At 56.1% G+C, this 27,426-nt stretch overlaps 1 protein-coding gene and 1 long non-coding RNA gene across 3 annotated transcripts in view; one reads left to right on the top strand and one right to left on the bottom strand.

Annotated features, from left to right (window-relative positions):
- The window catches only part of EPHA2 (EPH receptor A2), a 32,183-nt gene extending 25,428 nt beyond the window's left edge, over positions 1-6,755 (bottom strand). Inside the window, exons 1-2 of one of the 2 annotated variants that reach the window (XM_024231645.3) lie at positions 6,295-6,755; positions 1,359-1,426 (exon numbers count right to left, since the gene is read on the bottom strand). In XM_024231645.3, the coding sequence (XP_024087413.2) occupies positions 1,359-1,426; positions 6,295-6,550 (324 nt within the window). In that variant the 5' untranslated portion in view covers positions 6,551-6,755. The remainder of the gene's footprint in view (positions 1-1,358; positions 1,427-6,294) is intronic. The other variant, XM_054540967.2, reaches the window with a different exon arrangement.
- Positions 5,276-10,218, top strand: LOC134759844 (uncharacterized). The gene is made up of 3 exons (XR_010136690.1): positions 5,276-6,201; positions 7,510-7,718; positions 9,753-10,218. It is a non-coding gene; the product is annotated as an uncharacterized LOC134759844 (long non-coding RNA).
- Positions 10,219-27,426: the final 17,208 nt, after the last annotated feature.

Genomic DNA, 27,426 nt, shown 5'->3' with positions numbered 1-27,426 from the left:
GAGTGGCATTAAGTCAGAAACAATGGATGATCATCTCTGTCATTTAGAATTTGGCTTTGGAGCAGATCAACATGTTCCTCCCTCCCTGGATCACAACTCAGCCTTCTCCAGAAAGAATTCCCAGGTTAGGCTACAGTAGGGCCAGGTGCCCCCCGCCACCCAACTCCCAAAGTTGCCATGTTCCCTTTACCCTGTACCCCTTGCCATTTCCCAAAGTGCACTTGGCACGGCACATGGGGACATCCACATCTGGGCTCCCACACGAGATTCTGAGCTCCTCAGCCAGGGTCTGCATCTAACTCACCTGTGTCCCTAGAGCCTGCCTGAGACAGAGTAGGTGCTCAGGGACGCGTTTGTTGAATGAATAAACAAAAGAACGAATGAAAGCACAGGGGAGGAGGACACAGGCCCGGGCTATACTGTGTGGCATTGGCCAAGGCCCTACATGCCCTTGGGCCTCAGTTTCCCACTCTGTATAATGACTGGGTTGTATTAGGTGACCCGTGTTCCCTCCCAGCTAGACTTCCAGGATCCTAGAAACCTGCTCAGGGCTACACCCCAGCCAAGCCTGCCCAGAGCTAGGGTGACCAGGGACAAGAACTCGACTCATGTGGATCTGGCCAGCTCTGGGAACTATTCCAAGTAGCCCCTGGGAGACAGCCCCCTTTCTCAGCTCAGGGTCCCAGGACAAACTCAGCAAGGGCCCATTGTATAGAGAGGGAAACTGAGGCCCCGAGAGCCACATCTTCCCCAAGATCACACAGCAGACACACACAGCCAGGGGAAGAACCCCAGCCCCTGCCCCCATTCCTGGTCACATCAGGACGGCATAGAGGGGAAGACCTGGGTGAGAATGAGGCAGAGAAATGCAGCCCCCCACAGGAAGGGGAAGCAACAGCTGGAGGTGGGAAAGGGGTGGGCAGGAAGGAACTTGATCAGGTTTTCCTGTTCCCTGTCTCTTCTTCACCCCTCACCTCCTGGGCTGAGACCTCAAGACAGGGGGCATCTTTAACCCCTTCCCTCCCAAGAGGTGGATGGGTGGTGCCAGAGATCCCTCTGACTGTCAGCCCTTCTGGAACAGGGAAGGCCCAGCTCCACTAGGGCCTTCTCTGTCTCCCCAGTTCCCCCCACCTCTCAGGCTTACACCCACACCCTCGTACCTTCCCACGCCCATCCAGCCCTGGCCTGGACCAGCTGACTCTGAGCCTGGTGTGAGAAGCTGGACCCCGAGCCTGAGACCTGGCTAAGCTGCTGAATTGAAGCCAGGCCCCACGCTCCCTGGGCCTCAGTTTCTCCATCTCTACAGGAGACCAGCAGCCCCATTCTCACACCCCTCCCTACCCCGAAGGCTTACATACCCCTTTGCCATACGGGTGTGTGAGCCAGCCGAGCTCCCCTCCAGCTGCAGCAAAGTCCAGCAGTACCACTGAAAGGGAGAAAGGAGAGGGGGTGAGCCTGGGGGTGTCTTCAGGAGTCAGACCATGGCAGGAAAGGTGAGGATCCCTCCAGGAACCCCAACTCTCAGACAGAGCAAGAGGGACCCCACCACACAGGGTCACCATATCCAAGAAAATCATCCCTCGACTCATGAGGGAAACAGGCCCAGAAAAAGGATGGAACCCGGCTGAAGGCACACAGCAGGCTGGGGTCAGGACTGGGCCTCTTGTCTCCCAGGCCAGGATTCCAGCCATGCTGCCCCCCTCCGTTAGTCCCCAGCTGGGCAGAGCAGGCCAGGGCGCTCAGCCCGGCAGGAGAACAGCAGCTGGGCAGAGAGCTGGGCTGAGCAGGGTATTAAGTGACACCACACCGCCCCCTCTGCTTCCTTGAACAAGGCCCTTCGGCAGCACTTCACGTGCATGTGGGCCTTGGGGACACTGGTGTCTGCTTCTGCCACATTCCCCCCAGCAGGAAACACACCAACCCCACTCAGGTCATGTAGCACACACATATGCACCTATATGTCCACATGCATCTTGTGGTACTCCAAGAAGAGAGTGCTGTTAACAGGTGGGAACAGCTCCAGGGTGGAGGAGGGAAGCGGGTATCTGGAAAGCGATCTTCTCACCACAAAAGCCACAGAGCAGGCAGGATAAAGCCCTGAACCCATAGGGCCCCTAAGAGGGGCCCAAAGATACACACAGCTGGCGAGGTCCCCTCCCTGGGAAAGTCACTCCCACCACCCCTGCCCCTCACATCCTGACAACTGCCCTGCCAGGGGTGCCAGAGGTTCCTGGGGGATCAGGAATAAAAGCCCTTGTAGGGGACATTCGAGGCCCAGAGACCAGGTGTCAGGACCATCCTGTTCCCAGAGAGGCAACTGGAGCCTGGCGGAGGGATACACTCCCGGGGTCTTCCCTAGACCTAGTCCTGCCCTTGGGCACCTCCCACTGATCCACCCCAGGTTCTCTGCCAGGCTCAGAGGCCATAGCCAAAACCTAAGACCCTAGGTACTGCCCCCACTCTATTTCCAAATAAAGTCCAGGTAGCTGCCAATAAGTGCTACCCTCCCTAGAGGGTAAGGAGATTGGAGAAACTGAGGCATAGAACCTATGCAAGATGGATTCAGAGGGTAAAGCCCTAAGGTGGGGGTAAAGAAACCAAGTCAATGCTTCCTTTGGGCCCTGGAGCATGAAGGATCTGCCTCAGAAGCCCCATTCCTCAAGGCCAGGACCAGAGAAGGACTCAAAGGGTGGACAGAGCTCCAGGCAGGCTGGGAGCAGGGATGACCCGGTTTGGGGAGATGGGAGCTGGGCTCTGAGGGTGGTCTTGGAAACCCCCTCCTGAAGTGACATGGCCCTCCTACCTGGGCTGAAGGCCCCCAGGCTGGGGTGTGAAATGCTGCCACCCCCACTACTGACCTGGGCCAAACCTCTCTAGGAAGGGTCAGGCAGCCCAGACAGGCAAGAGGAAATCCGATGTGACACCGGCCCCATGGCAGAGGCTGTGGGGATAGGGGAGGGTGGCTGGGGGCAGCGGGGTGGGCAGCGGCAGGGATTTGTTCAGACATGCCCAGGGCCGGGGCTTTGAAACTCACTAACCCCACTAGCAAATGGAATGTTCCAGTTACACAGGAAGGAATCTGGAGGCTCCTGATTTCAGCTGGGTGGGTAGAAGGACAAAGGTTCCTCACAGTCCTGCAGCTCCCCCTCAGATTGACAGGAGGCTGAGGTCTGTGCCCAAGTGAGAGGGCTCACTGCTACCAGGCTTCTGAAGGGTTAACCTGGCATGGAGGGCCCTCCCTTTCCAGCCTAGGCCTGGCTCTAGAAGTAGCACAGGGCTCAATCGGAGAAGAAAAGAAGCCCTCACACAGGAAGGAGCCCCCCTGCAGGGGTTTCCAACCCCCGGCCCCCTCCCAGGGAAATTCCCTCGAACCAACCACCAGGAACAGGAGGCGCCCAGCGCTGGGTCCCTCCGCCCTGACGCGGGCGCGGCTCTTTCCCCAGGTTCTTCCAGGGACACAGGCTCCTGCTTCCCTGAAAAGGGTGGGAGCCTGGGAGCCCCTCAGCTGACCCAGACGGCTTCCTGGAGAGGTTTAGGCTAAGCAGGGCTTATCTGTGAGCTCTCTATCCCCTTACCTTCCCATTTCTGGGGAAAAAAAAAAAAGCAAAAAACACCTCCTTCTTTGCCATGAGTTCTACCGTAAGTGCCATCTTTGTGGGTCCACATTGCTCCACAGCTTCTTCCACAAATGCAGGACTGCCACCCACTCCCGGTCTCTGGTCCTTCTCCACAGCCTCCAAGGCTGTGGTTCCCTCCCTGCTTCCCCCATTCCTCTCTAACCAAGACTAGCTAATCCCTAAAGGAAGTGGGGAGGTGTGGACTCTGGGGAAAACATGAAAGAAAAGGGGAAGGGGACAGAGGGCAGACTCGGCCCCAGTAGAACCAGAAACCAAGGACTTCCTGGCACTCTTTAGCCCTCTTCCCATCAGCAGCACCCCAGCTCAGCACCCCCTGCCACCTGCCCAGGCCCCTGACCAGCTATGCCCGCTTCCCAGGAAAATCTACCATGACACCAACCACAAGGCAGGCAGGGCCTTGGCTCTGGCAGCCGAGAAGCAGGATGCTCAAGTCTGGTCCTCTGTCCAGAGGCCCCTGGTTGGCAAGGGCTCAGGCCTCCCTCAGTTTCCCCATTTGTAAAAAAGAGGGCAGATTCAGTGGCTGTTGATGACCTAACCGGAGCCACGTGGGCAACCAAGTACAGCCTAGGAGTGAGGGGGCAAGAAAGAAGTCTGAAGCAGCCTGGGGGTAGGTGAAAAAGGCACCTGTGTCCTCCTGCCTGCCCCCTAAGCCACCCCCAGGCAGACCCACCACATACAGCCTGATTCCCAGGAACTGAAACCAGCAGCTGCAAGCTAGGCCATCATGCCCACCCCCACCTAGGCACACTTCTCTAGGGAGTCTTTCACGGGGACTCAGAGTTGAAGCAAAAATGGACCCCCACCCCAGTGAAATACATAAGCCTTCCCCCCTGCATCCCATGGGGTGTGGGGGTGGGGTTTAATCACACAGGCTGGAGAGAGGTGGACACAGGGGACAAGAACAAGGCAGCTCCAGGCTTCCAGGCCAGCTTGGGGGCTGCAGCAGCAAAGCACCCGCCTAATCCCCCACCCCCCATGGGCAGCCGAGGAGAAAGGCCTATAGTGATTCCAGCTGTCTCTCCCCTTCTCTCCAACCACAGTCCCCCAGGAAGGGGGAGGACCAAACGTTGGTGGGGCGGATATTGAGGGTGGCAGAAATCCCTGCCATGAGCTCCTCCTGCAACCAGAGGTCCCGGTTGAGACCCGGGCCCTGTCACTCCAGAGACTGAGACAGGATGCCACCCCCAACACCTGCCACTGCCCAACGGCTCCAGATCTAGCCTCTTTTCCTCCCAACACAAAACAGCAAAACCTCCAAACCCAGTTTGGGAGGCAGAAAAAGAAGGAAACAGGCGGGGGGCGGTGGCTTATGCCTGTAATCCCAGCACTTTGGGAGGCCGCGGAGGGTGGATCATCTGAGGTCAGGAGTTCAGGATCAGCCTGGCCAACACGGTGAAACCTCGTCTCTACTAAAAAATGCAAAAATTAGCCGGGCCTGGTGGCGGGCGCCTGTAATCCCAGCTACTAGGGAGGCTGAGACAGGAGAATAGCTTGAACCCGGGAGGCGGAGGTTGCAGTGAGCCGAGATTGCGCCATTGCACTCCAGTCTGGGCGACAAGTGCGAAACTCCGTCTCAAAAAAAAAAAAGAAGGAAACTTCTCACCGGCCCAAGGTTTCCTCCCGGCTTCCCCCTTGTGGAGCCTGCGGAAACCTCGCTCTGCCCAGGCAGGAGGGGAAGCCTTGCCCTCACTGTTGGAAATTGAAGCTGGCCTGGGCTGGGTGGACAGGAAGGTCCTCGGCCAGGGCAGGAGCCCCCAACCTCGCCGCGACCCTAGCGGAGGGACAACACCCCCACGACACACCCGCCGCGCCATGAGCAAAGTCTGCGGCCCCTCACTCGGCGCGGCTCCGGGAACACTGGGGCGGGGGTGGGTGATTCAGTCCCCCACCCCCGGGTGTCCTGACTCCTTGGTGGCCCTGGGCTGACAGCTCCACACCTTGGGAGGCCGCACCCCCACCTGCCGCATTTCCTCGTTCTGAGTCACCCTTGCTCAGAACGCTTGACTTTGGGACTTCCTGTCCGCACTCGCGGCCCCTAACCTGCCCCGGGAGCCCGGGAGTGCGGCTTGGGAAGGAGGGAAAGGAGTGTGTGAGCAGGGATTGGCCCGAAACTACCTCCACGCTCTCCCCCGGGACTGGAGGTGAAGGGGGGCGTGGAGGAAATCTCAGGCAACAGGGGCTTCGACAGGGGGCTCCCGCCCGCCCGAGCCCCCTCCCCAAAATGCGAGGCCTGCACAGTATGCCTTCTCTGCAAAACCCCAGCAAGCGGGTTAGTGAATTCAGGTCACTAAGAAGCTGAGCCCGCGGAAAGCCGCCCAAACACCCCTTTCTCTAGGGGACTCCCCACGCCCCCCGCCCGGACGCGTTCCCGAAGTCGCCGCCTGGACTGCAACCGCGTGGCCTGCGCCGCGTCCTCTTCTCCGCAGCCTCCGAGGCCCGTGCGACCAAGCTGAAACCCCTTATTCTCCGGAGCCCCTATGACCCCGGGTGGGGGCCAGGGCTCGCCTCGATCGCAGCCCGTGCGCCCTCCGGACTCCAGCTCGCCGGGACTGGGAGGCACCAGGTCGGTTTCCAAAGTTGTGCGCGTCAAGGAGCTCCGGGCTCTGGGGGGCACTGGGGCCCGGGGGCCAGGGGTGCAGACGCCGCGCGCACTCACCTTCCTTGCCCTGTGCCGCCGCGGCCGCGGCCAGCGCACAGCCCCACAGCAGGGCGAAGCAGGCGCGGGCTGCCTGGAGCTCCATGCCGCGCTTCTCGCTCTCAGTCCGATCCCCCGAGCCCGGCTCCCGCACACCCGCACGCCTGCACGCCGGCCTCGGTGTCCGCTCCCGCCCGCCGGCCCGCGCGCAACTTCTGCCCCTCCTGCCCCGAGTCCTTAATGGAAGTTGGGTGAGAACCGACTCCTGTTCATTCATGCCCTGCGTGACGTCACCAACGCCACGCCCTCAGGAATGTCTTTAAAGGGGCCGGGCTGGCACCCGGAGGAGAGGGAGGGGAAGTCCGGAGGGGTTTGGAGGAGGACCTTGGGGCCCTCTGGACTCGCGGGCTCCCCGCAGGCCTTCCAGAGTTTGAGCGTCTCAAAGCGCCAGCGCCCCTACGGGTTAGCCCCCAGGGATCTCTGAGCCTGGTATCCTCGGTGCAAACGTTTAATGGTTTTGCGCTGAGCCATACCCATTCTGCCCTTCACCTCTGAGACTGAGCTCAATGCAACTGAGCTCAACGCTGGCCTGAAGGCCTGAGCTGAAATGAATTGGGGGTCCAATAAGCAGTTGCCTCCTAAGCAGCAGGCCTGGGAGAGTGGCCCAGAAATAGACCTGGATGCCTTCCTTCCTAAAACCCTTGAAGAGTATACCAAGCTGCTGATGGTCAAAAAGAGTATCTCTGTTCAGAAGCCTCTAAGCCTACTATGATCTGAGACTAGATTCATTTTCTCTGGGAATGGATCAGACATGCACTATCTTATTTATAATATAATATAAATATAATATATATTTCATTATAATATATTTATATTAATAAGTTATAATAATATAACTTATCAATAATTCTCATCTGGGAGGCAGGGGTCATCATCCCCATGTTACAGAAGAGGAAACTGAGGCTCCAAGAGCAGAAACAACATGCCCAAAGGGTGTACAGCTCACGGGTAGTAGAAGCAGGATTTGAATCCTGTGGTCTCTGCTTGAACCACTGCTTCGTTTTGGGGAAGGGGGCAAGGGGCTGCTGTGCAGAGCACCCCTAGCCCCCGACCCTGGCGTGGCAGAATGGGTTGATAGGTTTTGACACTTTGGAGGACACCTGCCTACCACCTGCCACTTGATAAGGCCTCTTCACAAAACTTCCTCAGACATGAGGTCATCTCCCTTCCTGACAGAAGTGGCTAGTGTGAGTGAAACAAACGGGAATTTTGCTCTGGCCCGCCTGCCCAGCCACCCACGGCTGCCTGTTGGCCAATCACCATTTGACCAGTCCAGGAAGAGCAACTGTGGCAGGCCTGATTTCCTGGGAGGCCCCAGACTCCCTTTGCCTACCTCTTCCTCTCTGACCCCATCCTCGCTTCGATGCCCGGGACCTGCTACCCAGGTACCTGGGTCCTCTCTGCCGGATGTGGACATCTTGGCCTCTCGCCTTGGTGCCTACTTTTGGGAAGCGGGTCCAGACATCTCTCCTGAAGGAGGAGAGGAAGGGTTAATTACAGGGGTTGGGGTTAATTAAAGCCTTTGACCAAGAGGATGGAGGAGAGCCTTGGTCCTCTGAGAGCCTGTGAGTGTGCAAGTGCCTGTGAGAACAAGTGCATGTGTATGAGGGTGTGACATTTTGTTGAATGTGCATACGTGTGTGTAGACATGAGAGTGCTGATGTATGTATGACTGTGAGTGTGTGTATGGACATAAGTGTTGTATGTGACTGGGCACGGTGGCTCACACCTGTAATCCCAGCACTTTGAGAGGCCGAGGCAGGCAGATCTTTTGAGTTCAGGAGCTCGAGACATGCCTGGCCAACATGGTGAAACCCCGTCTCTACTAAAAATACAAAAAAATTAGCTGGGCATGGTGCCACTCATCTGTAATCCCATCTACTAAGGAGGCTAAGGCAGGAGAATCACTTGAACCCTGGAGGCAGAGATTGCAGTGAGCCGAGATTGCGCCACTGTAATCCAGCCTGGGCCAGCAAGACACTGTCTCCAAAAAAAAAAAAAAAAGTGTGGTATAAGTGTATATGAGTGTGTGTGCATGCGCATGAGAGGATTTGGGTATGAGTGTGTGTCTGTGTGTGTTTGGATTGTGTGGATGTGTCTAGATGTGTGTATGAGTGTGCATGTGGGTGTGAGAGATTTGTGTATGAGTGCATGTGAGTGTGGATTTGTGTATGCGTGTATTTGTGAGTGTGCCATACTTCACAGTAGTTGTGGAGTCAGCCCGTGAGTTTCTGAACAAATTATTTCACTTTTCTGAGCCTCAGTTTGCTCACTGGGAAGATGTAAAGCCTATTTCAGAGAGTTACTGTAAAGATCAAATAAAGTCATACATGTAAACCACAGGGGCCAGGACTACAGAAAGCACGCATGAAATCTCAGCTGTTACTGGGTTACACACGGTTCAGCAACAGGAAGCCACATCCGTGGAGAGCAGGGCATGTGTTGTACCTAGGGCTCTGTGGACAGGCACACGGGGTGTGTGGATGAGTGTGAGCATGTGTGTAGTACATGGTTTGGATAAATGTTTTGCATGTTGTATTGGAGCCTCTGGGCTAGGGACACTGGTGTGTGTAAGACTCCATGTGAGTTGTGTGGAAGCCACTGCTTGTACATGTGTGTTACATGCCACTTGCAGGCTCCATCTGTCAGATGTGTCACTAGAGGACACACTGCAGGAGGACAGGGATGTTTGTAGAAAACAGACAGTCCCTGGGCCAGGCGCGGTGGCTCACGCCTGTAATCCCAGCACTTTGGGAGGCCAAGTCGGATAGATCACTTGAGGTCAGGAGTTTGGGACCAAGCTTGTCATCATGGTGAAACCCCGTCTCTACTAAAAATACAAAAATTAGCCGGGCATGGTGGCGCACGCCTGTAATCCCAGCTACTCGAGGTGGAGGCAGGAAAGTCGCTTGAACCCAGGAGATGGAGGTTGCAGTGAGCCGAGACCGCGGCACTGCACTCCAGCCTGGGTGACAGAGCGAGAGTCAAAAACAAAAAAAGAAAACAGACAGTGCCTGATACACACAAGATATTCAGCAAGCCTCCGCTGAATGAATGAACTAATGAGTGAATGACAGTGTTGCGTGAAAGTCTCAGTGTGTAGTGTTGGTTGGTCCTTCCGGTGGCAAGTGTGGGTTTCCACGTGTGGCCTCAAAAGGTTGGATCCAAGCACACACACGTGGCAGGGGTGCAGGCAGGCCCTGATGGCTGTGGGGCGTGTGCCCGGCAGTATGTGCACAAGTTGGGGGCTGAGAGAATAGGGCAGGGTGTCGCTCATCTGCAGCATGTGACGTGAGCAGAGGCCTATGGAAAGGAGTGGTATGTCAGGTGGTGGCAAGAGGGTGTTCCACCTGGCTTTTCCCTGGCTTTTAGTCACCCATCTAATGACACACCCTTCCCTCTTTTCCTGTCCGACTCAGAGTCTTTCCCGCTCTAGGTGACTAGGTGCTAAGGAGGAAAGTTCTTCAGCGAGTCTTATAAAGCGGCACCAAAACGTGGTATTTATAGTGACATAATCAGCCCTAATGGAGATGGAATTACCCCATAAAGGCCCCAAGGAGCCCTCAGGGCCTCAGCGCCACTGCAGCAGACAAGGCTCCTGTCCAGGCAGGTGGAGCCTGAGTGAGTGTGTGTTTGTGTGTGACTGCCTGTCCTGCCAATCCCTGCCTCCAGCCCACCAGCCTGCTTAGGGGCCCACCTTTGCTAGGACTTAGCAGGGGCTGGGGACTGGGGGCAAGGAGATGACAAAGGTGAATGCTGAAGCCATGGCCTCACTTACCCCACCTTCGATCTGTGCCTGCCTTTGGCCAAGAGCATCAGAAAAAAATAATGCGGCCTGGGCAATACAGTGAGAATGCATCTCTACAAAAGAAAAAAGAAAAAAAATTAGCTGGACATGGTGGTGAGCACCCGTGGTCTCAGCTACTTGGGTGGCTGAGGCAGGAGGATTGCTTGAGCCTAGGAGGTCAAGGCTGCAATGAGCCGTGATTGCACCACTGCACTCCAGCCTAGGCAATCAAGTGAGACCCTGTCTCAAAACAAAATTGTTTTAAAAAGAAAAGAAAAAAATTGTAGCCAATACTTATAAAGCACTACTATGTGCCGGGCCCAGTTCTAGGCACTTATCTATACTGATGCACTTAGTTCTCATGGCACTTTCAACGAGGTGGGCACTGCTCCTGTCCACATTTTGCAGAAGAGCAAATTTGGAAGTAAAATTTGGAGCTGGGATTCTGGCCCAAACAGGCTAGATCCAGCGCACACCCTCATGGGTACCTGTCTCAACCATTGCCTCTGAATTCCACTGAACCCAGAGAGCAGTCCCCCGTCCTGGAATGTGCCAACTCTCTGCAGCTGGGATCTTTAAGGTCAGTCTAATTACTACCTCTTGGGTGAAACACCCAGGGATCAGGCCCGCCCTAGAGTCCCAGGGGCCTCCATGCTGCATGCCTACCAGGACCCTGCTCTCAGCCAACTGAACTCTTCTTTGTTTTCAAAGCCTCTGAACTGTCTTCTCAACTAGACTGTAAATCCCTCAGAGGCAGGGTATGAATCCAACAACAGGTAGAACAGTTCCCTACACATTCTGCTCAATAGATGCTAATTTTTTTTTTTTGAGACAGAGTCTTGCTCTGTCGCCCAGGCTGGAGCGCAGTGGTGCAATCTCAGCTCACTGCAACCTCCACCTCCCGGGTTCAAGCGATTCTCCTGCCTCAGCCTCCTGAGTAGCTGGGATTACAGGTGCACGCCACCACGCCCAGCTAATTTTTGTATTTTTAGTAGAGACGGGGTTTCACCATGTTGGTCAGGCTGGTCTCGAACTCCTGACCTCGTGATCCACCCTCCTCAGCCTCCTAAAGTGCTGGGATTACAGGCGTAAGCCACTGTGCCCGGCCTTAGATGCTCACATTTGATGGTGACATTCTAAATTAGTTTCCTCCATTCATTTCCTTTTTTTTTAGACAGAGACTTGCTCTGTCACCGAGGCTGGAATGCAGTGGCGCAATCCTGGCTCACTGCAACCTCCATCCCCCCGGGTTCAAGGGATTCTCCTGCCTCAGCCTCCCTAGTTGCTGGGATTACAGCCACACACCACTATGCCCAGTTAATTTTTGTATTTTTTACTGGAGATGGGGTTTCACCATGTTGGCCAGGCTGGTCTTGAACCTCTGACCTCAAGTGATCCTCCCGCCTCGGCCTCCCAAAGTGCTGGGATTACAGACATGAACCAGCATGCCCAGCCCCCTCCATTCATTTCTTTTTTTTTATTTTTTATTTATTTATTTTTTAGACAGAGTCTCCTTCTGTTGCCAGGCTGGAGTGCAGTGGCTCGATCTTGGCTCACTGCAACCTCCACCTCCTGGGTTCAAGCGATTCTCCTGCCTCAGCCTCCCGAGTAGCTGGGACTACAGGCACGTGCCACCACGCCCAGATTTTTGTATTTTTAATAGAGACGGGGTTTCAGCATGTTGGCCAGGATGGTCTCGATCACCCTCCCAAAGTGCTGGGATTACAGGCGTGAGCCACTACACCCAGCCCCCTCCATTCATTTCAATCCACATTTCTTGAAGGCCTGCTCTATGTCAGGCCACTTCACCTCTGTGAACTCATTTAATCCTCTCTAGCCCTGGAAGGAAAAGCTAATATTGCCTCCATTTTTGCAGAAGCAACGTGAGGCTCAGAGAGAAGAAATGACTAAAATTACACACCTGGTACATGGCAGAGGTGGAACTAAAAAGTTAAGTGTGTCTCCCCCGGAGCCGCGTAGACCTGCTCTTTTTTGAACACATGCTGGGCTTTCATGCCTTTGTCCCAGCTGTGCCCTCTCCCCGGATGCCCCTTCCATCTGGGCAGCTCCTACTAGACCTGCCTTGGCATACATAGGGCAGGGTGTCGCTCATCTGCAGCATGTGACGTGAGCAGAGGCCTATGGAAAGGAGTGGTATGTCAGGTGGTGGCAAAAGGGTGTTCCACCTGGCTTTTCCCTGAACGGATTGCCAAAGGGTAGGAGAGTGCCTAGTCCATAGTGTGCACCCAACACAGATTTGGTGAATGAATGAACAGTGGGTCCAGCAGACCTGGATTCTTCCATGTAACCCACTGTGTGGCCTTGGTGGAGCCATGTGGGTGCAGTAATCCTGGTTTCCACCCTTCAGGGCTGCTGCTGGGACTCAGTGAGATCATCATGTATCTAATGCCCTTTGGTCAGTGCTGAGCACACAGTGAATGTGCATTGAATCTTAGCTATTGCTACCTTCACAATCGATCAAAAATCACTTGTGAAGAACAGACTGGGCTCCCCCAGGCCAAATAAATAATTCCTCCAGGGACAAACCGCAGCTCTCACTCCCTCCTCTTTAGGCAGGGGGCTCCCTGAAGGACAGAGGCCCGGTTTTATTCCAACTTGCCATCCCCCATGGTGCCGGGCATGCAGTGGTGCCCAGTTAACGTGTGTGTTGCACAAACATGCGGTAACTAGGGCCCCATCTTTTTCAAAAGAACACACTCCCCAGGTGCAGCCGCAAAGAGAGACTGTTCAGCTTTTCAGGTGAGGTTTTGGGGTGAAACTCGTCTGAATAAAAGTTTTGCTGAACACAGCCTCACACCCAACAAGGAGGCAATTTGAGGTGGGGGTGGGGAGACTTAAATGTGGGTTCCCGGGTTTTAAAGGGGGTAGCGCGGGAGGAAGCCCCCCAATAATTGCGGGGCTTCCCCCACCCCCAGAGCTGGATTAGAGGCTGCGCCGCTTCCTTTGGGGCTCGCTCCTGCTTCCTGGGAGCCTTTGATGTGGGTTTCTCAGTAAATCCTGCCCGCGGGGCCTGGATGCGGGCGGAGCCTCCGGGCAGGGCGGGGCCTCAGCCTGGGCCCGCACTGGGGAGGCGGCCACCCGGTAGCTTGGGCGGGTTCCGCCCACCTCCCGCCTGTACTTACAGCCCCCTTCCAACATCTCCGACTCCCTGAGGGCGCCCCTCATTCGGCTCGGCCTTGCCTTCCCCATTCGGCCACATCCTCCTCTCTCCCAACTCAGCTTCGACCCCCAATGCCTTTCCCTGACCATCGGAACCACAGGCTTTTCTCTGGCCTCTGAGTGCCAGTCTTCAACTAGGTGTCTTTTAAAAAATCAAAAAGCATCTCATCCTACGGGATGTGTGTGAAAAAATAAAAATAAAATAAAGAAAAAGCGGGCCGGGCGCGGGAGCTCACGCCTGTAATCCCAGCACTTTGGGAGGCCTAGGCGGGCGGATCACCTGCAGTCGGGAGTTCCAGACCAGCTTGACCAAACTAGAGAAACCCCGTCTCTACTGAAAATACGAAATTAGCCGCGCATGGTGGCGCATGTTTGTAATCCCAGCTACTCTGGAGGCTGAGGCAGGGGAATCTCTTGAACCTGGGAGGCGGAGGTTGCAGTGAGCCGAGATAGCCTCATTGCACTCTTGCCTGGGCAATAACAAGAGCGAAGCTCCATCTCAAAAAAAAAAAGAAAAAGAAAAAGAGAGCCCATCGCTCCTCCATTGCAGCCCCAAAGGCTGTCAGCTGAATGGAAGGTGCTTCATCACGACCTTTGGGATAAGTAAATTTGAAGTACAGAAATAGCCAGCTGGGCGCGGTGGCTCATGCCTGTAATCCCAGCACTTTGGGAGGCTGAGGCGGGCAGATCACCTGAAGTTAGGAGCTCGAGACCAGTCTGGCCAACATGGTGAAATCCTGTCTCTACCAAAAATAATTAGCCAGGCGAGGTGGCATGCGCCTGTAATCCCAGCTACTCAGGAGGCTGAGGCAGGAGAATAGCTTGAACCTGGGAGGCAGAGGTTGCCGTGAGCTGAGATCACGCCATTGCACTCCAGTGAGCCGAGATCGCACCATTGCACTCCAGCCTGGGCAACAAGAGCGAAACTCCATCTCAAAAAAAAAAAATTTTTTTTGAAAACTAGGCCAGGCGTGCCTCAGTGCTCTTACACTTACTGTCCCCTCTGCCTGGATCACTTTGTGCCCCTGCCCCCAAATTTTCAGGGCTGGCTCCCTCGCCTCCTTCAGGTCTCTGAAGTTCAGCTCATGTCTGCCACATGTCCTAACCACCGTACTTAAAATAGCAGCCTCAGGCCGGGTGCAGTGGCTCACGTCTGTAATCCCAGCACTTTGGGAGGCCGAAGCAGGCAGATCACCTGAGGTTGGGAGTTCGACACCAGCCTGACCAACATGGAGAAACCACATCTCTACTAAAAATACAAAATTAGCTGGGCGTGGTGGCGCATGCCTGTAATCCCAGCGACTCTGTCTCAAAATAAAATAAAATAAAATAAAATAAATAAAATAAAATAATAGCAGCCTCTCACCCCACTCCACCCCTGGACTCCCTGTCCCCCTTCCTTGCTGTATTTTTCTCCATAGCAATTACCACCACCAGCTGCCACACTCCAGAGATTACCGTTCATTTGTCTATTGTCTGTCTCCCCCTGCACCCGAGAAGGGCCGGGGTTGCTGCTGCTCTGTGAGTCGTGAACCATCCCCACCCCCCAGTCTGTCCTACAAATTTGTTAAATGAATGAGCAAATAAACATGGTGGCTTCCCAGCTGACCAGTGATGAAAGCTTACACTGTGTGATCTAGGCTAGTCACTGCTGTCTTTCCCTCCCTCTCCTCATCAGTGCATTGAGAGATGACAGTAGCTCAGCCTCTTAGAGCAGTATGACGATGGCAGAAGTTACTATTTGCCAAGCACAGAGCATGACGTCATGCCCAGAGGCCCAGGATACAATCCAGAGACAATGACAAATGGGGGATTCCCGCTCCTGCAGAAGGTGGGGCGACTGGTGCCCAGGGGCCCCCAGGAAGTGCCCTTACCTGAGTCCCAGGATCCTCCTCTGTGACCCTGGGGCCTTCCAACCTGCCAGGTGCTTTTCCTATATTATCTTATTTTATCCTCCCAATAGCCTCTGTGAGCAGCACACTCCCCACTTCACATACAAGGAAACTGAGGCTTACACAGGTGAAGTGACCTGCTCGACGTTGCACAAGGAAGTGACAAAGTCAGGCTCTGAATCCAAGCCGTTGGGCTCTAAAGGCCCTGATGCTACTCAGCTAACCACGTGGCCTCTGGACATCACTGCCATCTTTTCTCTACCCTCCTCTCCTCCTTGCACTGTGTTCTGAGGGTCAGCCTGACAACCCGTGTCCCCTGGGCAGATGTGCAGAGGAAGATCAAGCTGTTGTTGGCCAGGGGCCGAGGGAAAATTTCTGGCTTCCCACAGCCACCACTTACCGGGAGTTTCGGATGAGGTGCTTCACTGCCCTGAGCTCTTCTTCTGGGTCAAGTGGGGATAAAAATAAAACAATACCCACCTTGTGGGAAGACATGGGAGCCTGAAAAACCTGGCAATGTGCCTGGCACATGGCAAGTACTCCGTAAATGTCAGCTAGGATTATTTTTATCATTGACACCGTATTTGGGGGCCCCAGCCTGGCAGAGTACCTGCCAGGTGCCACCCCCTTCCTGAGTCCTGACAGTTTGGCTGCAGGCCTGGGTGGAGGCTTGGAAGGAAGAAGGGAGGAAAGGAGGAAGGGAGGAAGGGGTCAGGGAAGCCCCTCTGTTTGTTTTCTGTCTCTGAGAACCTCCCAGTCTGACTCTAGCCCCTTCCCCTCCCTGCAGGCACTAACACACAAGTCCGCCATTCACCAGAAATCTGTCTCAGGCCCCCTGGCTGCCACGCTCCCTGGGTTTATCCCCTGAGGGAAGAGGAGAGAGCTTACACTCCTCCAGGCCCCTATTTCCACACCCATCACCAGGCTTGGGCCCTCACAAGGCTACACACACACCAGGAAGTGCCAGGAACACAGCCACACCAGAGCACTCACAGATGCCTGTGCACACACACACACACACACACACACCTGTCCAGGCAAACTCGCATTACACTTTCCTAATGGCCAGGTCTCAGGGGCTCTGTAGGGACCACCTCGGGACAGGACATGGTCTTCCCTCCCCCATTCCCATTCCCCTTCCTGCCCTGTTTCCCTCTGTCTGTCCATCCATCTTCATCAACCAGTCCCAGTGGGCCCCTGCTCACTCCCTCCCTGTTCCCCCTCCATCTGTCTGCCCATCCGTCCGTCCACACATGGGTCCATCTGTCTGTCTCCTGCCTGTAGCTAGCCCTGCAGTGAGCAGTCTATCCCTACTCAGCCCTGTCCATCACAACACCCCTTTAAGACCCTGTCCCTGTCCTCAGCAGGGTCTCTCATCATTTCTCTAGAACCCACCCATCTATCCCCCCACCCCTTCAGCTGTGTCCTTCATCTGTCAATCTGTCCATCCATCCATCCATCCATCCATCCATCCTTCCTTCCGTCCCACCTTGGCCCAGCCCCTCTCAGCCCCCTCTGCATCCCATCCATCACTTCCCAGACAGCCCTCCCCGGCCAGGTAGTCACCTCCTAGCAGATCCATCTGTCTATCTGTCTACCAACCCATCCATCCATCCGTCTGCCAGCCCATCCATCATGCCACAGGCCACTTGTCCATTCTTGCCACCATTCACATGTTCCCTAGTTGGGCCCCTGTGCTATCCCCCAGCCAGCGCAGTGTAGGTGGGGTGTGTGTGTTCATGTCAGTAGATATGTCTGTGGCCGCCAGCATGCCTTGTGCTAAGCAGAGGGCAAGGGACCTGGACGAGGAGCTGGGGAGGGGTGGGAACAGGAAGACTGGGAACCTCTTGGTGGGGGGCACAGCAGCTTCCCTGTGTATTCTCTCTGTGGTCTGTTACACCGTAGGCATCAACGGCCTGCTCAAAAATAAATATACGACTGGAAAACTCTCCCATCTCCATTCTTTTTCTTTTTTGGCGGGGGGAGTGGGGGGTGCGGACGGAGTTTCGCTCTGTCGCCCAGGCTGGAGTGCAGTGGCGCGATCTCAGCCCACTGCAACCTCCACCTCCCGAGTTCAAGCAGTTCTCCTGTCTCAGCCTCCCAAGTTGCTGGGATTACAGGCCTGTGCCACCACGCCTGGCTAATTTTTGTTTTTTGGTTTTGTTTTTTCTTTTCCGGGATGGAGTCTTGCTCTGTCACCCAGGCTGGAGTGCAATGGCCAGATCTTGGCTCACTGCAACCTCCGCCTCCCGGATTCAAGTGATTCTCCTGCCTCAGCCTCCCGAGTGGCTGGTATTACAGGCACGCGCCACCACGCCCGGTTAATTTTTGTATTTTTAGCAGAGATGGGGTTTCACCATATTGGCCAGGCTGGTCGCGAACTCCTGACCTCAGGTGATCCACCTGTCTCTGCCTCCCAAAATGCTGGGATTACTGGCGTGAGCCACGGTGCCCGGCTTCCATTCCTACTTCCTGATTCCTTAAGAGGGGCCTGACTAATGCCCAGCATGGTTGGGGACCCAGGCTCCCCCAGCCCTGGAAGTCCCTTGCCTGGGGTCATCCAGTCTCCTCCCTCAAAGGGCTCTGACTCCCCACCACTGCTCCCTCTCCTCTTCCTGCTGCTGAGACGAGAGACCAGCAGAAAGAGACTTGGAGAGACGGAGACACAGAGGCAGATGGAGAATGCTGGGCTCCCGGGAAAGCCCAGGAAGGAGCCCGGGCCACGTGGAGCAGAGGGAGGTGGGAGGAGGCAGGAGAGAGCAAGGCTGCCTAGGACAATGGAGCGGGACCGGAGGAGACGCGGGGAGGGACGCGGGCCGGGGGTGCGGTGGGGGGCACGGAGTGGAACTCCGGGTCCCGTAGGGCGGGCGGGGAGTGGGTCGGGGGTGCCCCACCTGCCCTGGGAGCGGGTCCGGGGGAAGCCAGGGCCTCGGGGTGGGAAGCGCTGTGTGGAAGAAAGCGCAAGAGGCGAGAGGAAGCGGGGCGGGGCGGGGCGGGGCGGCCCCTGTCCCAGCCTCACCCCCCCTGTCCCAGCCTCACCCCCATTCCCCCAAGTCTCGCACCCCAGTCCGCCCCAGCTTCCGGCTCCGCAGGTGCCGCCTTTGAGGGCCGCCGCTCGCAGTTTACCGCGGAGCCAGAGCCCCTTCCCCGCGGCGAGGAACAGCCTCTGCGTCTCGTAAAAGGGGTCTGGGCCTGGAGGGCGGCGGCCTCCGTCTCCATGGAAACGGGGTGGGAGAGGCGGCGGCCCGGAGAGCCCCATGCACTTTGCATACCATTGCAGGTTCCTCCCTTTGGGCCCCGCCAGCCTCGCTGGGCCCGCCTCTCTCTCCGCCCCTCCTCCCCAAACCCATCACCCTTGCCTTTATTTGTCTTAAATTTATTTTAAAGTGTATTTATTTATTTTTTTCAAATAGGATCTCGCTCTGTCACCCAGGCCAGAGTGCAGTGGTGCGATCACGACTCTCTGCAGCCTTCCATCTCCCCGGGCTCAGGTGATCCTCCCACCCCAGTTTCCCAATAGCTGGGACCACAGACGTGCACCACCACGCCTGGCTAATTTTGTGTGTGTATGTGTGTGTGTGGTGATGTCTCGCTCTGTCACCCAGGCTGGAGTGCCGTGGTCAGATCTTGGCTCACTGCAACCTCCGCCTCCCGGGTTCAAGCAATTCTCCTGCCTTAGCCTCCTGAGTAGCTGGGATTACAGGCGCGTGCCACCACACCCGGCTAATTTTTTTGGTATTTTTAGTAGCGATGGGGTTTCACCACGTTGACCAGGCTGATCTCAAACTCCTGACCTCGTGATCCGCCTGCCTCAGCCTCCCAAAGTGCTGAGATTACAGGCGTGAGCCACCATGCCTGGCAATGCCCGGCAATTTTTGTATTATTTTATAGAGACAGGATCTTGCCATGTTGCCCAGGCTGGTGTTAAACTCCTGGACTCAAGCAACCTGCCCACCTCCGCCTCCAAAAGTGTTAGGATTACAGGCATGAGCCACTGCACTCGGCCACCCCTGCCTTTAAAAGTCACCTCCTTCAGGAAGCTTTCAGCCACCACCACCATGCCCGGTGGCACCACTGACACTTCATAACAATAATAATTCATCATCACTGTCATCGTGGCTAGGCTTGGCTGAGCTTTGTCTCTGTGCTTCCTTCACCCCCATCTTCTTCTGTCCTCATACCAACCCTGTATGGAGAGGCCACTTTTGTCAATATTTACAAATGAGAAAACTAAAGCTGGTAGGGGGTCTGCTCAAGTTCTCACACCTGGAAAATTCCCTCCTCATTCTAGTCTCAGTGTTCCCATTTGTAAAAAGGGAAGCTCGCACCAGGCACTTGCCGAGTGACCACGCAAGGGTGGGAATGAGACCGCAGGTTTGTCTGAGCAGGGACTGAGTGTGGCATTCTGACTCTGAAGGCCTGTAGTCAGGGTATGCATGCTCTAGTTCACCTCAGCCCTGCTGCGTCACACCCCCCACTCTGTCCCCCAGTGCGTCCCCACCCTTGGGACCCTAAGTGAATCTCTCCAGACCAAGCTCCTAGTGACTCAAGAGACATCTCTAAGGGGCCTGCCAGCTCTGCCATTCTGAAGTCTTAGCTTATTGAGAGGGTGACTTCTTGTGCTGTCTCCCTCCTCTGACCGGATGCTCCTGGGGGTGAGGGGCTGTGCCTCTCCTGTCAGACTGGACACTGCTAAGGGTTAGGACACCTCTGTCACTCCCCCAGGTCTGTGGTCACTAGGAATGCCCAAATCCAGGCTGAAGGCTGACCATGTCTCTCCAAGCACAAGCACACCCCAAGGTGCCCCAGTCCCTTGTCCTGATCCTGAGATCTGAGGTCTACAGGACTGGGTTCTTGGTGGGGAAACCTCCAGCTCTGCCATAAAAAGAAAGCCTCATCCCAGACTTTCAGACCCCTTCCAGCACTGGCTCAGAAGAGGAGAAAGGGGCCCAGAGACAACTTCCGGGGCAGCAACACCACAATCATCATCCCTTCTATTTAGTGATCTTGGCTATGTGCCCAAAACCTTTTTTTTTTTTTTTTGAGACAGAGTGTCACTCTGTCGCCCAGGCTGGAGTGCAGTGGCATGATCTCAGCTCACTGCAACCTCCGTCTCCTGGGTTCAAGTGATTCTCCTGCCTCAGCCTCCTGAGTAGCTGAGATTACAGGCATGAGCCACCACGCCCAGCTGATTTTTGTGTTTTTAGTAGAGTTGGGTTTTCGCCATTTTGGCCAGGCTGGTCTCGAACTCCTGACCGCAAATGATCTGCCTGCCTCGGCCTCCCAAAGTGCTGGGATTTCAAGCATGAGCCACTACGCCGGACCATGTGCCCAAAACCTCGTGAACGTGAACAACAGTGCAGGGAGGTGGTTATTTCATGCCCATTATATGGAGAGGGAAACCGAGGCTTAAAGAAGGAAAGTCACTTGACTAAGATTACCCCCTGGCAAGTGGCAACCCTATTCTTTGACCTGTGCCCTCCTGCCTTGCTGTGTCTCCCAACATATTTCATGCTGACTTGACACTGGTTGTTGCCAAGTTTCCAGTATTGGGCAAGCATCTTCAGGGAAGGGACAGAGCAGGCCTTGGTTTGCTTTTGCTTTGTTTTTGATCTGAGGACCAGTATTCAGCTCAGGCCCTGGGACATAACAAATTTGTCGAAGACACCTGGTAATTATCTGTTTTCTTCCACACTCCAGAGAGGTCCTGCCTTCCCAAGTCAATCCAAGAAGCATTTAGTGAGCACTTACTACTTCCTAGGCACTTTATGTGCAACACACTTGACATAGGTCGTCTCATGGAATCCACCCCTACCCGCTGCCTCATGATCTCCCAAAGACTATTCATCTCCACATTTTACAAATGAGGAAACTGAGACTCAGGGGCAGAGTTGGGATTTGAAGCGAGATCTACGTGGCTCTCACATGCTCGTACTCCCTTTGTTAACCTGGCATTTCCCTGGGAGAGGGGCAAGGAAGGGGCACTGAGCCTGTAGATGTGGGGGGCTGCCCCAGAGATAGAATGCTGCTGGTGGAGGGGGTATGAGAGCTCCCTTTGGGGTCCTGCGGTCTTTGCCCCAATCCTCCACCCTTTTTTTTTCCCTTTGGAGACAGAGTCTCACTCTGTTGCCCAGGTTAGAGTGCAATGGCACCATCACAGCTCACTGCAGCCTTGAACTCCTGGGTTCAAGCGAACATCCCACCTCAGTCTCCCGAGTAGTTTGGACCATAGATGTGCACCACCACACCCAGCTCATCTTAAAATTGTTTTTGTGGAGACAGGGTCTCCCTGTATTGCCCAGGCTGGTCTCGAAATCCTGGGCTCAAACAATCCTTCTGCCTCGGCATCTCTAAGTGGTGGGATGACAGGCATGAGCCACCACCCCCAGCCCCTCTAACTTCTTATACAGGTGTGTGTGCACTTGGGTGAAGGCGTGCAAGCCAGGACATGTGTGCACATTGCATGTGAGTTCCCAGGTGAATGTTCAGGGTCGTATATGTGTCCACGTCTGACAGTGTGTATGTCCTGAGCAATGGAACCGGGTAGGGGATGGAGGCTGTGGCATACACAGGCGTCACGTGTCCAGGCAAGCCTATGTTATTATCCTCCTTTTACAGATGAAGAAACTGAGGCATGGGGAAGTGAAGGGATTCGTTGAAAATCATGCAACTAGTGAGTCTGCCCATGGGGGTGTGTGTGTGCAGGTGTGTGTGCGTGGTGGGTAGGGTGGAGTGAAGGGGGGGCTGCCTGCAGCTCCAACCCTGTAATAGACCCTCCCTGTCTCGCCAGCGACGGGTGGTAATAACTGTTTTGCCCAGCAGAACCGCCTCATGCCATAGCCTGAGAATGTGCCTCAGGGCCCGTCTGCAGAGACCACCCCCCAGTCAGGGCAGCCGGGCCAGACCTCGCCCAAGCCTGACCCTAGGCTGATCCCTGGGAGGAGTGGGGATTTCTAGGCCCTGCCCTGCCCTGCCTTCCTCACCTCCAAGTTGGCCTCAGCAGGCCCAGCAGGTGAAGGGCCCTGGCCCTGGGCAGCCCTGCGAGTCAGCGCTACATCTGCCCGCCTCTGCCTTCAGATCACAAACTCCCAGAGGATAAGAGGTGGTGACTCCTCTAGCAGATTGGAGGGCTCTTCCAGAAATGGAGTATATGTCCCCTCCTCAGAGGGCAGAGGCTGTGGCTTCCCCATGAGAGTGGAGGCTTCAGCAGGACAGAGGCCAGGCCTCTGCTATCAGACTAGGAGCTCCCTGAGGGCAGAGGCTGTGGGATATTCCCGGGGCAGAGGTGACCTTCCCCCATCAGACTGGGACCTCAGCTCAGTCCAGCAGCTCTAGGGTGAATGTCTCCAAGGGAGGGGCATCAGCACAATAGACACTGCCTCTCTCAGCCCCGAGTCCCCATGTCATCTATTGGAGTCTCCCTCACTCTAAGCCTGCGAGGGCAGCCACGGCTGGGAGCAGCTGGTCCTGAGACTTGGGCGGAGGCCCTGGACAGTGGGGCACAAGTGCTTGGCTGGCCAGGAGTCAGGTCACTGCCCGCTCCCACCCCACCCCGTTCAGCCCTGTCTCCCATGGACTCTGACCACCCCTTGGTTCTCTTATCAAAAACTGCCAAAACCCGCCATCGAAACTCCTGGCCTCCTGACCCCCATGCCCCACCCAGCTCCACCTGTCTTCCCACTCTGGCATCCAGTGCCCCAAACCTGCCAATTCCGTTCCTGGAAAGACCCAGAAGGGAGCAGAGCTGGCACCAGGAGGCCAACAACCCAGGCCCCCTCGGTCCCCAGCCCCTCCTGGCCCTGGGCCCTCCACCCTACTGTTTCTCCTGGGGTGTGCCTTTCTTTGCCTTCTGCCTCGGCATCTCTAAGTGGCAGGGAATGGAGTGGAGTGAGGGGATGGAGTGGAGTGAGGGCGGCAGGCCAGGGGCATGGCCCATAATGAAAAAGGAATCTGGCTGGGCAGGGTTGCTCACCCCTGTAATCTCAGCACTTTGGGAGGCCAAGGCGGGCAGATCATGAGGTCAGGAGATCGAGAGCAGCCTGGCCAACATGGTGAAACCCCGTCTCTACTAAAAACACAAAAATTAGCTGGGCGTGGTGGTGGGTGTCTGTAATCCCAGCTACTCTGGAGGCTGAGGCAGGAGAATTGCTGGAACCCGGGAGGTGGAGGTTGCAGTGAGCCGAGATCGCGCCATTGCACTCCAGCTGGGGCCAACAACAGCAAGACTCCATCTCAAAAAAAAAAAAAAAGAAAAAGGAATCTGAGCATGGAGGCACCCTCCACCTTCAGATTGCTGGGCGATCAATGTCTGGCCCAGAGTGGGTGAGGCCAGCCAAGGTCACTTGAAGGTATCAGCCCTGAGGAGGAGTTCACGGGGCCTCTTCCTCTCGGCCAACCCCAGCAAAGCTTGGAAACTGAGGCCCAGAGCGGGAGTCCAGGCTCATAGAGCCGGCCTGGCAGAGGAGGGGTGAGGGAGTCGCGTCCCCTCCATTCCCACCTGGGGCATACAGTGCCTTTCTGAGCGTCACAGACCTGTCTGTGTCCTTCTTTTGCGGAAGAACTAACCGCACCTCAGGTTCCCCTTATGAAAGACAGAGGCTGAGGAGAGTGAGTCAGTTTTATTATATGAGATAAGGCGGCCGGACAAAGCAGCGACACAGGGCCTGGCACACAGACAGTGCTCAGCAAAGCAGTCGCCTTCCTTCAGGTCTGAAATCCTCACTCAGCTCCCCAGCTTCTCTGGGGGATCTCCCTTCCCCTCCCTGGACCCCTGGGCCTGACTTCCCCCACTACTCCCAGCCTCTGTCCCACTCCTGCCCCAGGCACCCCTCCCTCCTCCATGAGAAGTGGAGCTTCCTCGTTTGGTCCTGCCACCACCTTCCTGGTGAGGGTCGGGCTCTGCGGGGAGTGCCAGAGCTGCCCAGCCTGCTGACTCAGCGCCTGGGGATAGGGCTTGCTTTAGCAACAGCCCAGGCCTCCGGCAAACAGAGCCACGGCAACCACACCCCTGCCACAGGAATGCAGCAACATTCCTGGGGGGTGCCGTGGCACCGTGCCTGTGACTGGGGGGCCGGTGGGGGGCAGGTAGGCACCTGCCTCTGTTACCTTGCCACAGGTAGAAGGGAGCCAGGAGTCAGGGCCCAGTGTCCTGAGGGCAGGGGGATGGAGTGAGGTCGTGAGGCTTTGAAATCTGTACCAGCCATGTGACTTGAACAAGGCCTCTCTGAGCCTCAGTTTCCTCACCTGTAAGGTGAGGGGAGAATAGCAGTAGCCTTCTGGTGGGCTTATGGGGAGGACTGAATGAGAGTGCGCCCATCTGGGGCTCAGCATCAACCTGCCTCACCTTGAGGATTCCGTGAAGCAGACCCTCACCCCTATAATAGAATCAGGGGGTCTTCTGGCTCTGGGCCCTAGAGTGGGGCTGAAGCCCAGAGAGGCAGTTGCACCTCCCCTAGGCCACACAGCAGGTATAGGCCCCAGGGGCTGCGTGCCCATCATGCCTGCCCTCCTCTCCATCCACCCAGAGCCTCACTAGCCAGACCCGCACTCCCCCATCCCCTGGCAAGTCTGCACCCCAGGTCGGTGAGGACTCCCAGATCCTATTCCCACCAGCCAGGGCCAGACCTGGTGCAGGAGGCTCCACAGTTCTGCTCAGAGCTCCTTCTCCCCGCTTCCTGGAGCTCCATCCAAGTGGGGAACCCTGCCCGTCCTCTGCCCCTCAAGCCAACCAGGCATTTACCTGGGGGGTGGGGGAGGGAGGGGGGCGACCAGGACCTGCATCCTTCCAGCCCTGGTCCTCAGCACCCCCATCAGGCAGTCAGGGCAGGAGCTTCCCCCAGGGAATCCTCCCTTCCTCCGTGTCGGCCTACCAGGTTCTCCTCTCTGTCTGCCTTTGTCTTTTTCTCTCTGTGTCTTCATCCCAGGAAGAGGCCACAGGACAGGGGTGTCCCAAGCATAGAAGAAACTTGTCTGATGAAAACAGGCCTCGACTGGGAGCAGGGCCATCTGGATTTGCACCCTGATTCTGTCTGACTTGCTGTGTGACCTTGGGCAAGTCCCCTCCCCTCTCTGGTTTTCCCCATTATCATCTACCCAGCACATAGTAGGTTCTCGGAAAAGGGGAGTCCCATATGCGTGCCCCCAGCTCTCAGCCCCTCACTGCCTCCTTTAATCCCCACAGATCTGCCAGCCTTTGATACTCCTGTGGGTGGCTGAGCCGGGGTTCTGAATAGGAAGCTGAGGGCTCATGGGCTGCGGGGAAGCAGGCAGGGGCTGAGCCTGCCAGGCCTGCCCGAGGGAGGGGGCTGCGGGCCCCTCGCCATTCACCGCTAAGCCTGGATCCGGGCGCCTTTGTGCCAAGAACAAAACCCGGGGGATCAGCTGTTCTCAGGCCTGCCTCTCTCAGCTCCGGAAGGGACGGAAGCCTGGGCATGAGGGGTGGGCCACACTCCCTCCATGGGCCCTGGGGTGCCGGGGCTGACCCTATACCCCAGAAGCTCCCCACTACCCCCAGGTGTGGAGCTATGGTGGATGAGGAAACCTGGGTTCAGATCCCACATTCTACTCATCATGAGACTTGGGCAAGTGTTTTAAGCCCTCGGAGCCTCAGTTTCATGATCTGTAAAGTGGACGTTAGAGTCGCTCGGGATGCGGGATGCTTGAATGAGATGATGCACTCAGCACGTGGCAGGCCCTGGGGCCCTGCGTGCTCTACAATTGTAGCTGCTATTAGACCAGCTTCCTTCTTGCCTGGGTATGTGGGGCTCAGGCCAGAACAAATCTTGGGACTGAGTGTAAAATATATGTGAGGGGGTGGGAGGGGGTGGAATGGGACTTGGTGTGGGCCTGGCAGGTGTGCTGGGAGGCAAGGCCTATGACTCCTATGGGCCTGCTCTTCCTCCCATCCCACCCTCCACAGTCCCCACCTCAGGGGCCCGGGGCCTGGGGCAGTAGGGGCTGGGATGTGTCTCTCCAGAGCAGGAATGGAGGGGCCTCCGCAGCTGGTTGGGCGGGGGGTGGATGCCAGCAGCCCTCTGCTGATTAGGTCTCAAATTAAAGCCGAGCTTGCGCCTGTCGCTGCTCAGGCAGGCCCTCCTCCTGGCCACAGTTCTCTGCCTGGCCCTCTGCTTCGGGCCTCATGGTGGCTGGTTGCTCCCAGCCTGGAATTGCCAAAAGGATCCCGTAGTGGGTAGGAGCCTCGGGGGACCTGGGAGAGGCTTCAGGGACCCTGCCTGTGCGGGGGTCTCTCCTGTGACCCTCAGACCTGAGCCAGTGTCTGGGGACAAGTCACCGTGTCAGAGGCTGCGGAGAGCAAAGCCCAGGCGGTGATGACTTGAGTTTCCAGGCCGGGCGCCAGGAGGCCCGCGGTCACGCTCCGCCTGGGGCCTGGGCTCCGGCCAACCGTCAGCAGCAGAGATTGTTGGGTTGGTTTTATTTTAAACAAAAAAGAACTTTGAGTGGAAACATGTGTTTCTCTTTTCTCCCCCTTCCCTCTCTCCCTGTCTCTTTCCAGCTCATCATGGAATATTTCTCTTTTTTGTACTTCCCTTTCTCTGTTTTTCTCTCTGTCTTCCTCTATTTCTCTCTGCCTCTGCCTCTCTCTCTCTCTCTCTCTCATTCTTTCTTTGTTTTCCTATCTCTTGATTTCTCTGTCTCTTTCTCTATTTCTTTTTCCGCAGCTTTCAGGAGTCAGGAGAGGTACCAGACTTCCCCCCTCGGGGTGTGGCCTGGGCCCCTGCCGTAAAGTCCCCAGGCATGCCACAGCCCTGTGTCGGGGGTCTGGCGCTCCAGAGGAGGGAGGGGGTGTCTAGCAGCGGAGGCTCCAGAACCCAGATGCTCCATCTTCTGCCGTCCTCCTCCTCCAAGCTCCCACTGCCCCTGCATCTGCCCTTCCTGTGTCTATTTTCTCTACTAAGCATCTAGAAAATAATTCTGCAGCTTGAGACAAGTTTTAAAACACTGGTCTAGCCCAAACCACCCATCTACAGCCAGAGACTGGCGCCAAGGAGGGGGTCATGTCTTGCTCAACACCGCACAGAGGGTTAGGGGCAAAGCCAGGCCGACCCAGGTCCCTCACTCCCAAGTGACATTACTGACACCCCCAAACACACAGTCACCACACTTCTCAGGTCCCCCACTCCCAAGTGACATTACTGACACCCCCAAACACACAGTCACCACACTTCTCAGGTCCCTGTGTCTTTCAGAAGGGTGGTCTGCTTCCTAGGAGGTGAT

This window comes from Pongo abelii, chromosome 1 (assembly GCF_028885655.2).
Source record: "Pongo abelii isolate AG06213 chromosome 1, NHGRI_mPonAbe1-v2.0_pri, whole genome shotgun sequence".
Lineage (NCBI taxonomy): Eukaryota > Metazoa > Chordata > Mammalia > Primates > Hominidae > Pongo > Pongo abelii.
This window is presented reverse-complemented; position numbering and strand designations above follow the sequence as displayed.